The following is a 12,604-nucleotide window of genomic DNA, read 5'->3' on the forward strand; positions in this document are numbered from 1 at the left end:
TACATGATGTGATCCTTCTGCATTTGAGATTGTTGAAAAGGGGAAGAGATGTAGTACTTGTAAAGGTTATGGCCATACTAGTCGAACATGAAAAGCGAAAGGTAAAGATCTCGGATCAACACATTCAAGGACCATTGGAATTCATGGTGGTGAAATAATATAGGCAAAGAGAACTTAAGCAAGCAACAATTCAATCAAAAGAAATACTCTAAATTTGGAGCTATTCACACTATGGCATTGAAAATTATTCCCTGATATTCATTTGTTTTTAAGTAAATGACGACTCTTACTGATATGATTGAAAACTTTAATTATCCAATTCAGGTTAAAAAATTTGTTCCAAGATAGTAGCCTTTATTTGCAACTTGTTATTATTGCAATAAATTTGTACTTTGAAGATACTTTCGTATCTTTACTATGGAAATTCTTGTGCATTTAGAATTGACAAAAAAAAAAATGTAATTCACAAATGGTTTAAATGGGCTGTGTTATAATACAATTACAGTTGCCATAATTATCTTGTCAACAACTAATTATTCCATGGAATTAAGGCAAGCATAGTATTGCATATTATAATGTTTTAAGGAGCATTTTCTTTTGAATTTGTATGATAGTAATGGATGTTTAGAACTTTTAATGTAGTTGATTTTGTCATTTTTTTAATTGTTTTGAAAATATCTTTTAATAAATCGTGCAGTAATGGCACGAAAAATCAATGAAAGTGGACTATTACATCCGATAAAACGAAATTTGAGCACTCAAAATACAAGGATTAGAACGTAATGACACTATTAAAGATAAAATCAAACCGAATGCATTTATTTTAACTAGTACATGTCCTTCTCACTCTTACTTGTGTTCATGTTATTTTCATAATAATGGTTACCAAGAACAAAAAAAGAAAGAAAGAAATGTACAAGGTATTATTAACACAATAACCGGTGAGCTATCTGCCAAATTAAACTATTTATTTTTTTTAGCGGAAAAGAGGGACCCTACTTTCATCTTAAATCAAGAGAACGCCCCACATTTGATCTTAATCTCGGTTGTTCAAGAAGAACACGGGTAGAGCTGTCTTTTGGCAAAATCGAAACCATAGAAAAAAACAGTAAAAATAAAAGTAAGAATCAAATTTTAAGGTGGTAAGTGGTCAGTAAACGAAAAAAGCAAGGGTTGGAAAAATCGCAAGCCTAACTAAAATATTATCTACAGCAAAGATCCATATCTGTTTTCTTGGTCAGGGCAGCAAGGGTCTATATCAAGGCCCGAGTTCAAAAGCCCACGCCACAAGACAAACAACTGTTGCTCCTTCGCACGTTTCTTCTTCGTCATCATCCTCGTTCTCTCTGGCCTAGGGTTTGCAGTCCTCTTCTCCTCCGTTTCACACCTCTCTCTCGCGTTCGGTAGCCAAAGGAGAATCCACGTGCGTTTCGACGCGTGCGACGAGCGTGATCAGTATCAACAACTGTCTTTCTTTTGTTTTTTTCCCTTCCTTCGGAAGAACGCCTTGGTCGGCATTCCAGGTCGCGGCGATCCGTGATCCGGAGCTTCCGGTCCAAATCGGAGATCGCCGGGCGGCGGTTTCCGGTGACCCTGCTTGTTCGAGCGAGCTTGGATCTTCGCGAGGCCGGCTGAAATTTGTTTTTGGGTTGGGTTGAGTCAGGAGGAGGGAGATGGATGGATCGACGAGAGGGGGCAGCAGTGCGGACATGTATTTACCGAACTATAAGCTCGGGAAGACTCTGGGCATTGGTTCGTTTGGTAAGGTGAAGATAGCGGAGCACGTGTTGACCGGGCACAAGGTCGCCATCAAGATCCTCAACCGGCGCAAGATAAAGAACATGGAGATGGAAGAGAAAGGTAACGAGAATTGTCTTGGAGTTTCCATCTAGTTAGTAGGGTGGTGCTGAATGTCTGAATTCTGCGATTACGGAGTTTTCGGGCGCGTAGTTTTATGTGAATTTGGATAGTTGTTTCGGCACTGCCTGCTGTTGGATTTACCAATTCTACTCTGAACCTTGGCCATGGGCGCGTGTAGGTTTGTAGCGTGTAGACGTTTGAAGTCGATGGTATTTAATTATTTGCATATTCACTGTGGTGCAGTGAGGAGAGAAATAAAAATCCTGAGACTCTTTATGCATCCGCACATCATCCGACTCTACGAAGTCATCGAGACGCCTTCGGATATTTATGTCGTGATGGAGTATGTGAAGTCTGGAGAGCTGTTCGATTACATTGTCGAGAAGGGCAGGTTGCAGGAAAGTGAAGCTCGTAACTTTTTTCAGCAGGTAGGTTCGGTGATTTATGTACGAGTTTGTCTCCCTTGTGCGACAGTTTATGCTTTAACACGAGTTTTCTTCTCCTGCTTTTCTTCAGATTATTTCTGGTGTGGAATACTGCCATAGGAATATGGTCGTTCATAGAGATCTAAAGCCTGAAAACTTGCTGTTGGATTCTAAATGGAATGTGAAGATCGCAGATTTTGGTCTGAGCAACATAATGCGTGACGGTCATTTCTTAAAGACAAGTTGTGGGAGCCCCAACTATGCCGCCCCAGAGGTTGATATTTGTCTTCTTTTACCCGCAGTGAAAGTTTCAAACTTACGAGATATGGATAGTTTTTCTAATTCAATATTGTTCTGATGAAACTCTTTGGCTTGTATTCGTGATAGGATGATATATTGCTATTACAGGCTCTGTTTACGAACACTATTTCTTTGCTCGCTCTGCAGGTTATCTCTGGTAAACTTTATGCTGGGCCTGAAGTAGATGTATGGAGCTGTGGAGTTATATTATACGCTCTTCTTTGTGGTACCCTCCCTTTCGATGATGAAAACATACCAAACCTTTTCAAGAAAATTAAGGTACTTTGTTAGATTTATTAGACTGCCATGTCAGATAGTTTATAGGTGATACAAATAGGTTTCTCACCTCTTTAAACTGCGCACGCAAAGAATCTTTGGTTTGTTATTTACCTAATTTATTTAGAAGTAATTCAACATCATTTGAAAACCAATACTTAAAGAGCTCTAGATTTAATCTAGTAATAATACTCCTGAGATTAATGATATTCAATATCTTATTGGCGAGATATGATACAAGTATTTTTCTCTTGGACAACATGACATGCTGGATTAGGGAAGTGGTCATATTTGAATGGTAGATATTCTGATGTAGAGTGAGCTAAAACCCTCCAAATACACAGCAATTTGCTTGGGGGTTGGGGGATCTCATCTCTATATAATATTAAATGACATTCCGTTTGAACCCATGAAGTGCTTCACACAAATCAGATTTTCTTTTGATCATAGTAGGACACTGGAGAGATTAATCATGTTATTTATCTTGCAACTTGAATTTGGAACCTTAGCTTGTACATTTGACTTGTACTCTAGGGCGGGATGTACACTCTTCCAAGTCATTTATCAGTAGGTTCGAAGGATTTGATCCCACGGATGCTTATAGTTAATCCGATGAAACGAATTACCATTCCAGAGATCCGTCAGCATCCTTGGTTTCAAGCTCATCTTCCACGTTACTTGGCCGTGCCTCCACCTGATACAATGCAGCAAGCGAAAAAGGTATGGTTAGTATAATGATGATTTGAGTTATAGTTCTTAAAAGGAAAATTGTGCTTTTTTTCAGCTTTGATTGTCTTGGATAGCATTTGGATTCTCTTACGTGAACTATAGATATGTCATTTTGCCATTACTTGAAGATTGTTGTGTGGAGTTCTCTGATACCTTGTATTAGGTGAAAATTGCCGCCACTACCAATGAGGCATTGTCTTACAGAGGTTTGACGCATAACTTTCTGGAAATGCCTCATCCAGATCACTTGAAAGATACTTTCACATGAGATGATGTTTTGTAAATGAAGCTATTGAATTTGCTCATTTATTGTTCAGTATCCTTAATTCTGACTTTTTCAATGGATTATCAATATTCCTTGGTTTAATCTATGCGGTTTGTCTCCCCCCTTCCTCCTCACGGGAAGATAATAAATAAAGAAACGAGATATTAAACAGATAAATAAGTAGAAATAAGAAAAATTAAATGGAAATTCTCCGCTTAAAAAAAAGACAATGTATTATAAGAGAGCAAGATGATGCCAATGGCATTGTTAACATTATTGTGAAGATCGGAGCCTAATCATTTCATGTTTACATGGCCAATCATTCATGGGTTTTTCCAATTTTCCTTCCTATATGATACGAGTTTGACCAGTTGTTGAGTGCTCTCTCTATATGTGTATCTTTTGCTAAGTGATGCCCAACTCTGGATAAATCTGACGTTTTCGTAATTTAGTGGTTTTTTTTTGTGTCTTTAGATCTGGAGGAAATGATTTGGTTCTCACGTGTAGACATGCAGGGAAAACATGTGTAGAATTATAGGGCATCGAATTAAGAGAAAGGAAAAGCAGTGCTTCAGTAGAGCGAATAAAATGTCAAAATTTTGGAGAGCTGTTCCTGAAGGGCCATTCGATTTATTCAAATTTCTGTGTGTATGTCTCCATAGGTAAATCACTTAATAGGAAATACTTGTTTTCTGTGTTGTTGCCAACGTCTAAGGGGCTGCTGATGGAATTCCTGTTTCAGTTATGGGTCCTTTATTTACTTCTCTGTCTAATGAAGCTCATGCTTGAATGAATATCTTTAATATGGATTAGATGATACTTAATCCTGTTTCATGTGAGCTGCGAGTTTGTAGATGCTTGTTTTGGTTTTGCATATTAGAACCTCTGCATTTCAGTTTTGTTCCACTTATTATGTCATAATAATGCTTCCACCTTACTCTCAGAGTTTATCTTGTAGATTGATGAGGAAATACTCCAGGAAGTGGTCAAGATGGGGTTTGACCCTGGTCAACTTGGCGAATCACTTCGCAACCGAATTCAAAATGAGGTTAGATATTCTCTTCTTCTGCCTCTTGTATTTGATTTTGTGTTTCTTTTGGGAAAAAATGTTGATTGCTGGATATTTCAGGCTACCGTTGCGTACTACTTGTTATTGGATAATCGTTTTCGACCTTCCAATGGCTACCTCGGAGACGAGTTTCAAGAAACGATGGTGCGTCAATATCATTTTTCTTTGAATTTGTTTGTTGGCTCTAGCTCTTTATCTGGTTGTTGGTTTTTCATTTTGGTAGTGAGAAATATTATTAGTGTTTTACTCAACATCTAAATGGACCTAGTTCTGATATTTGTGCTGCATATGTACTTGCCCTTTCATACCATAGCACAAAATTATATTCTGGACTGCTATCTGGTGCAATTTGAATGAGGCCCCTCAAAAGTTGGCTTTTAAACTGTGTCGCCCAGGGAGCGTTACTTTAATCAGTGAGGCTGACTTTTGTGCTGTACATATGCTTGCTTTTTTTTTTTAAGTAGAGAGTTTCGTATTCAGGAACTGTCATCTGGAACAAGTGTTTGAGGCCCTCTAAAATGTTAAATCTCAAAATTTCTCTGTAGGAGTGCAACTTCAATCGTGGAAATCCAGGTGAGCTCACCGTTCCAACTGTTGGGCCTCGCTATGCGCTTCCTGGATATATGGATTACCAGGGAGTGAATTCAAAACCAGCATATTATGGTGCTGAGAAGAAATGGGCTCTTGGTCTCCAGGTGAAGATACTCGACGTTCTCTTTTTTAATGTTAAATTCGATTACATTGCACCATAAATTTGCTTAAACACTAATATTGATCGAGTAATTGAATGTGCCAACAGGCTACTCTTTTTTTTCTCGTGAGAAAAGTCTATGGTTTACGGACCCTTATGAGTAAGTCTGTAGTTTATGGACCCTTTAAAGATTTAGATAAGCTGATATTGCCATAAGCACCTTTTAGATTTATATATAGTAGGCATATGTGTATGATATTGCTCTTATAGTTCAGTATGGATAGCTTTTGTCAATGTGCTACAGTCAAATACTGTGGAACGGACAGCTACTCATTATTAAAATTGGAGTCATATTCTATATTTTGATTCATCATTCATTTTATCGTTTTTTGGTGACATGGTATGCACTTTACATGTCTAAATTAACAGCACCTCTCCCTCTTCTCTCCCTTACGATCCATGATTTCTAATCATTCCAGCAAAAAGAAGTGCAACTACAAATTGTTGTCTGAACCTCACAGAGTTAGACCCCTCATTAGGACTAGAATCGCTTGACTAAAACCCCCATTTGTGATGGTTAAGCAAAGACCTAATGTAGGACAATTAGTTGCATTGCAGTGAGGCTGATTTGATAGACAACTTGAGGGGACATCACGACGAATGATAACGCAAAGCTAGTTTATTCCTTTAGGCATTGTACTTAAAAACTTCCTAAGCATCACACCTCCCTGTTTCTTAAGCATCATCATTCACACTTTAAAAGAAGAATTACATCACACGGTTCTGAAGCAAAAGTTGGTGAAATTCAATAATGTTTGTTAGTTTTATTGGAAAGAAAAGATTACAATCCGATCCTTACCAAAAAAAAAAGATTACAATCCGATACATAGACTAATCTTAAAAAAGCCTATACCTAGATGAAAGAGGAAACTTCTAAATGAGACACATAATTCGCATGGGAAACCTCCAATAGCATACTTAATAGGGAAAGGAAACTTATCTCCTAATTTAACAAAGAAAAGAACTCTACTCATCATCTAATCACCAATGCCTGACTCAACTTTTTTATTCCATCCAATCATAAGCTTCAACTTATCGGCCTTAATGTGATCTCCTTGTGGGAGTTATGGTACCATCTTCCATTCAGTGGTAGGCTTATGTCCTGATGAGATGTCTGTTTACGCTGGCAAAATTGTTTGTTTACTCCTAGATGAAAGAGGAAACTTCTAAATGAGACGCAATTCACATGGGAAACCTCCGATATCATACTTAATAGGGAAAGGAAACTTATCTCGTAATTTAACATAGCAAAGAACTCTACTCATCATCTAATCACCAGTTCCTAACTTGACATTCCATTCCATCCTATCTTAAGCTTCAGCTTATCGGCCTTAATGTGATCTCCTTGTGGGAGTTATGGTACCATCTTCCATTCAGTAGTCGGGTTAATTTCCTGATGAGATGTGTCGCAAAATTGGTCGTTAGCAGCTATTGCTCGGAATCTGGTTTAGGATATTCTGTTTCACCCTATTATAAGCTTTCAACTTATCGGGTGTAGGAGATGGGGATGACTCCACCTGGGAGTTGGAGTATAGACAATAGACCTTGAAACAACTGTAGCTGACAAAGTGTCGAGTTGAGAGAAGTAATAGTGTGACTGTATTTGTGGAGCTAATGTGCTTTGTCACCATATCTTTATTGAATGGCATGTTATTGTCTTATTTGGGTGCTTGTTGGTGCTTTCTGTTTGATGGAGAAAACTCATATCGTGGGAAACTCATCAGGTCAGTTTGCTCTTAGATGAATGGTCTCTTGTTTATCTTAATTGGGTACTTATTTATGCTTATCTGCATGATAAAAATTTCATAACTTCATTTGATGCAGTCTCGAGCCCATCCTCGGGAAATAATGACTGAAGTTCTGAAGGCGCTGCGGGAACTAAATGTGTGCTGGAAGAAGATTGGGCACTACAACATGAAGTGCATGTGGAATCCTGGTGTTTCCAGTCATGAAGGCATGGTTAGCAATCCTGTCCAGAGTAATTATTTTGGTGACGAATCTACAATAATCGAGAATGATGGTGCAACCAAGTCCAGAAATGTGGTCAAGTTTGAGGTGCAGGTAAAGTCCACTAAACAGCGAGAATCTTTTTATCCTTTCCAGAGTAATTTGAGTGGTTTAAGTGCAGTTCCTATCCCGTTTTATAATCGAGCTTCTAAAATACTAAAGCAAAATATGGTAGATGAGTAGTTGTAGTTGATTTTTACCAGTTATATTGATATGCGATTACCAGTTTAACTAAATTGGTATACTAAGTAATATGGCAGATTGTCGTTGTCTTTAAAAAAGTGGGTCGTGGTTAATACGTGTTAAAAATTTGCCACGTCACGGAGAGTACAAATTAGCAGATCAATCTCATTATGCCTAACTTTGATCTTTTGGTTTGATCTTTTTTTGCGGTTTCTTCCTTTTAACTTCTTATACATATAGCTAATACCTGCATTTTCCCTCGAAAGCTTTATAAAACGACGGAGGAGAAATATCTACTCGATTTGCAGAGGGTCCAGGGACCCCAGTTTCTGTTTTTGGACCTCTGTGCTGCTTTTCTTGCCCAACTCCGGGTCCTTTAGGAAGAGAAGGGCGAAAATATCCACGAAAAGTCCTGCCAATAAAACTTGCGAATAATCACCATTGGAGGAGGTGTGTATATATTTAACTTTGTCCCTAAGCTTCTCTGTTCTTTGTATCGGGTTGACCTTTTTTCAAATTGGAGCCGCCCCCCCCCCCCCCCCCCTCCTCGCGGAATGTGTAGTTGGCCAATGTCTCCGCGCTACTGAGGTGGATGCTTACTAACTATGGTGAAAGAATCGACCATCCCCAAGACTGGCATGTCGTCGTGTGAGTGGCGTTTAGATTATTCCCGGGGGTTACATTATATGTAAGTTTCTTCTTTCCCCTTGGCTTTTGCCAAGATGGAAAATTATATGTAAGTTTCTTCTTTCCCCTTGGCTTTTGCCAAGATGGAAAATTTTATGTAAGTTTCTTCTTTCCCCTTTTGCCAAGATGGAAAAAAGTATGTAGTTCGATCGTCTTCTTCAGTCAAATCAGAAAAATTTTTGCTGGCATTGGAGTGGATTTTTTTTCTTTTGGTTAGTCTACTTTTACCAGTATCTTAGATTTTCTGTAGTCTCTATCTGATCCGATGATGCTTTCCTTATATTAGCCTCAGATGTATCGCTTTTTTAATTTTATTTGCGCAAACATAGACAGTTTCGTGCGGAGCATCATATCCGAGACAGTAAAAAAAAAAAGGGGGGTGGGGGGGTGGGGTGGTTGGGTTGGAATCGTGAGTTATTCGTGTTCATGTTTTATAAGGATTTCAGGCGTTCAACCTTCATCAAGAAACTGATCTCAAGCTTTGTGTTTTATAAGAAAAGTAAAATTTTTTAAAAAAGAACTCATGGAAAATACAGTTTTATACCGACGAATTGGCTTAATTATTATCTTTTCCTGTCTATGTTGTTTTTGAAACCGAGCGACGGTAAGCTCTCGCCAAAATAAGGAAAATCCAATTCTCGCTTGATTTCAAATCAACAATTTGGAGAATTGATTGGTGGTCAAGACTAAAAGAGCACATTTTTATTTTTTTGGTTAATATCACGAAAAATCTCAAATTAGTACACTTGTGACAAATTATTTCAAATTAATATTTTGACGACAAAAAATCTTAAACTGGTATACTTATGATAAATTTATTTAAAATTAATTTTTTGATCACAAAAAATTTCAAACTAGTATATTTGTGATAAATTTACCATTCATTAAATTGGATTAATATTGCAAAAAATCACAAATTGGTAAATCTATGATAAATAGAGGGGTAAAACTCCAAACTGGTATACCCATCAACTTAGTAATTTTGGTAAAATTTAACAGAAATTAATGGAGGGTAAATTTGTCACAAGTATACCAATTTGGGATTTTTGGTTGTCAAAAAATTAGTTTGTGGTAAAATTATCACAGATGTTCCAGTTTGGGGTAAAATTATCACATGTGTTCTAGTTTGGGATTTTTTGTGGTATTAACCCTTATTTTTTTGTCCATTGCATAGGCTCACTCTTGAAACTTATTAGGGCCTTATTGTTTAAGATAAACGCCTCCTAATTTAAAATTCAAAAAAATTATTGAAAATCAATTTAATCTTGTATCAATATGTGCATGTAATAAAGGTTTCAATTTCTTGGGGTAAAAAAATTTAAAGTGTGTGAGCCATGTAATTTTGATTAAACAAATAACAAGTAAAAATCAATTCAACAGGTCCTTATTCAAATGCTTCCTGTATAAGCGAGCTGGTGAATAGTAGGGATAAGCGCATTAAAAATTGTAAAATTTATTGGGATAGTGCAATTGTAAGTCCTTAACCTTTTGAATAGTGTGATTATAGCTTGTTCAAAAGTGCAATTAAATACATTTATTATTTTAATTTAAATAATTAAAAATATTGTTTTACTATTTTTCAAGGCTGGTGCCAGGTGGATGCATATCGGAGAGGACAATAAATTAAAAAGAAAAACAAAGAAAAAGGTGGAAAAGAAACCATAACTAAGTGATTTGAAATGCATTTTCCAAAAAATAATCGCTTACAAAATAAATGGATGGAAAACTTTTTCATCGTCCACGAAAATAGTTAGGTATAAATTATTATTGATGATGAAAATATTTTCTGTTGACTAATTTTTTTAAATGATATAAGTAATCATTTTTAATACTTATTTTTCATGAAATGAACGCAAAGTTGTGATGGCTTTGACCCATAGGCCAGTGGGCAATCTCCTCTTTTTCTTTCATACGCAATCCCCGTTCTATTATTCTATTTTTAATTTTTGGCTTTGTTGCTTTTTTATTTTGGCCTTTTTGTGGGTCCACATTAATGCTCTATGTTCTCCAAAAATATTTAAAATGTTTCACATCGGTATTTTTCTTCGTTCAAATTGATCGAAGTTAATTGATATTGTTGATTACACTGGTTGAATAAATTTTATGACCTGATTTTGCATCATTTGATGGCTTCAAAATTTGATTGTCCTTTCTAGACAAGTTGTATAATATGTTAGGGTTAACACCACGAAAAATCTCAAACTGGTACACCTGTGACAAATTTATCCAAAATTAATTTTTTGACTACAAAAAATCTTAAACTGGTAGATCTGTGATAATTTTATCATCCGTTAGTTTCCGTTAAATTTTTTCGTCAAATTTCTGAGTCGGATGACACATGGCAATTGACTGGTGTACCAGTTTGGGGTTTTGCCTTTCGTTTGTCACAAGTGTACCGGTTTATAATTTTTCACAGTATTAATCCAATTTAATGGAGGATAAATTTGTCATAAATGTATCAGTTTGGGGTTTTTAGTGGTCAAAAAGTTAATTCATGGTAAATTTGTCACATGTATCAGTTTGGGGTTTTTCATGGTGTTAACTCAAACATGTCATGCATATGTCCCAATGTAAGAAAATAAGTTTTAGGTCCACCTTTGTTGCCCCTGCACGAAGGGCTATCATCTCACCAGGATAATGAGGAAGCATTCGGAAGCAAAACAGATGTGAAATGTAGATGCCACATGGTTTTGCACCATCGTCAATGCCCACATTTTAACAAAGCAACATCGTGCCTCTTCATAGTTGCATAACGAGGAGGTGTTGCGTTACATGTACCGAAATGAATCTTGACCATCGGATCTAATGAGTCCCACCGGATTTAATTTTCCACAAACTTATTTCTCAAGATCGAGAAACTTAACAAGAGAGAGGGTTTGTAATTTCTAAATGACTCTAGCTAGCGACTCGGTGGTTTGAGGCTCAACAAGCCGGTTACGATTGAAAGGAAGATCACGAGCAACGAGCTAACCAGCGATGGAGGGGTGGCTCCGGACGGAGATGGAGCTGGTGCTGGCGAGGCTACCACAACGTCGACAGAGACTTTCATGCCGCCCCAGCAATAGCCTCTGCTACATATGAAGTAGTAAGTCTTGGCTTCCTTGAGTTCGAACACATCTCGGCCACCCCGCGTGACGTTGGAGATGAAGCCTTGGCTATTACAGCTCTCGTAGCTCGTCTCATTCACTTCCAGCACATCATACATTTGCTTATTGAAGACGAAGTCTGCCATCGAGACAAAGCCAATTAAGCTTTTAAGTCAGTGTTCCAACCAAAAAAAGATAAGAGGAATTCTGCAATTACAACTCACTCAAACTAATCAACGAAGACAAAAGTCATTTAGGAGATAAAACAACGCACAGAGCCAATCTCCGACGGAGTAGTGCTCGCCGCTGGACCATTTGGTGTAGTTGGCGTGCTCGATCCAACCGGACCTGCCTCCCACCTTGTGAAATGCTCCGTCAGCAGGCTCCGCCATGGTCGTCAGCGTCAGCATCACGATCAACGTCACTGCTAAACCTAGTTTCCTCCGGAAACTCTCCATGATCAATCTCTCTGTGTCCCTGAGCTTTTCCAGTGAAATTTTTGGTTTCTGTTTGAACATGGAAGAGGGAATGGACCTTTTGTTTTGATGTACGTAGTGGTGTGCATCAAATGAAGTGATGACTGATGAATGTGGCAGCTTGAGGAGTAGAAACGTAAAACATACTGGTCAGGATTCTGAGTCGATGTGCAATCCTCGTGAAGAAAGAGGACTTGAATGGCAAAAGGACAAACATCTCATGCATCGGTTAAGCACGACTGATGTAACATGGTCGACCCATCACATTACCAAATAAGATATCTAATCTCAACCTATTCATTTAAGGTTTTAAACTTTTAGTTCTCCAAATTGGTTTTCGCATGTGTCATTGTCACGTGGAATGACTAGCGCACAAGGACAAAAAAGGTGGCTTTGCCTAGTGGAGCCGAACGAACCCATGAAATTTTCTTTTTGCTTATTTTAACCTACCCATTTTTTCAAAATTCAATTGACATAAAAGAATGCATAG

General features: G+C 37.6%; 2 protein-coding genes across 4 annotated transcripts; one reads left to right on the forward strand and one right to left on the reverse strand.

Moving 5' to 3' along the window:
- The first annotated feature begins 1,323 nt into the window (after nt 1-1,323).
- Nucleotides 1,324-8,740, forward strand: LOC115688431 (SNF1-related protein kinase catalytic subunit alpha KIN10). Of its 3 annotated transcripts, none has more exons than XR_008818443.1 (11): nt 1,324-1,860; nt 2,104-2,288; nt 2,377-2,559; nt 2,733-2,864; nt 3,396-3,581; nt 4,814-4,903; nt 4,985-5,068; nt 5,470-5,619; nt 7,500-7,736; nt 8,132-8,541; nt 8,588-8,740. XR_008818443.1 is itself a non-coding variant. In XM_056319859.1 (10 exons), the coding sequence occupies exons 1-10, from the start codon at nt 1,674-1,676 to the stop codon at nt 8,243-8,245; spliced, it is 1,548 nt and encodes a 515-aa protein (XP_056175834.1). In that variant the 5' UTR covers nt 1,324-1,673; the 3' UTR covers nt 8,246-8,740. The 3 variants fall into 3 exon arrangements, 1 of the variants encoding a protein (XP_056175834.1); XR_008818444.1 differs by having other exon boundaries at nt 8,636-8,740; XM_056319859.1 differs by having other exon boundaries at nt 8,132-8,740.
- A 2,466-nt stretch (nt 8,741-11,206) lies between these two features.
- LOC115688439 (early nodulin-like protein 20) lies at nt 11,207-12,374 on the reverse strand. The gene is made up of 3 exons (XM_030614256.2): nt 12,262-12,374; nt 11,913-12,144; nt 11,207-11,777 (listed from the first exon to the last, which is right to left on the reverse strand). The coding sequence occupies exons 2-3, from the start codon at nt 12,094-12,096 to the stop codon at nt 11,452-11,454; spliced, it is 510 nt and encodes a 169-aa protein (XP_030470116.1). The 5' UTR covers nt 12,097-12,144; nt 12,262-12,374; the 3' UTR covers nt 11,207-11,451.
- Nucleotides 12,375-12,604: the final 230 nt, after the last annotated feature.

The sequence above is a fragment of the Syzygium oleosum genome, unplaced genomic scaffold, assembly GCF_021117445.2.
Source record: "Syzygium oleosum isolate NSW1041296 unplaced genomic scaffold, Sole_v2.1 Sole_v2.19, whole genome shotgun sequence".
Lineage (NCBI taxonomy): Eukaryota > Viridiplantae > Streptophyta > Magnoliopsida > Myrtales > Myrtaceae > Syzygium > Syzygium oleosum.

What these genes read in the sequence shown, in the direction of transcription:
- LOC115688439 (XM_030614256.2), bottom strand. Translation starts at nt 12,096, where the DNA reads ATGGAGAGTTTCCGGAGGAAACTAGGTTTAGCAGTGACGTTGATCGTG. An exon ending in CTCCGTCGGAGATTGGCTCT is followed by an intron (nt 11,778 to 11,912) that starts GTGCGTTGTTTT and finishes TCTCGATGGCAG; the next exon opens with ACTTCGTCTTCAATAAGCAA.
- LOC115688431 (XM_056319859.1), top strand. Translation starts at nt 1,674, where the DNA reads ATGGATGGATCGACGAGAGGGGGCAGCAGTGCGGACATGTATTTACCG. An exon ending in ACCTTTTCAAGAAAATTAAG is followed by an intron (nt 2,865 to 3,395) that starts GTACTTTGTTAG and finishes CTTGTACTCTAG; the next exon opens with GGCGGGATGTACACTCTTCC. An exon ending in TGGTCAAGTTTGAGGTGCAG is followed by an intron (nt 7,737 to 8,131) that starts GTAAAGTCCACT and finishes TTCCCTCGAAAG; the next exon opens with CTTTATAAAACGACGGAGGA.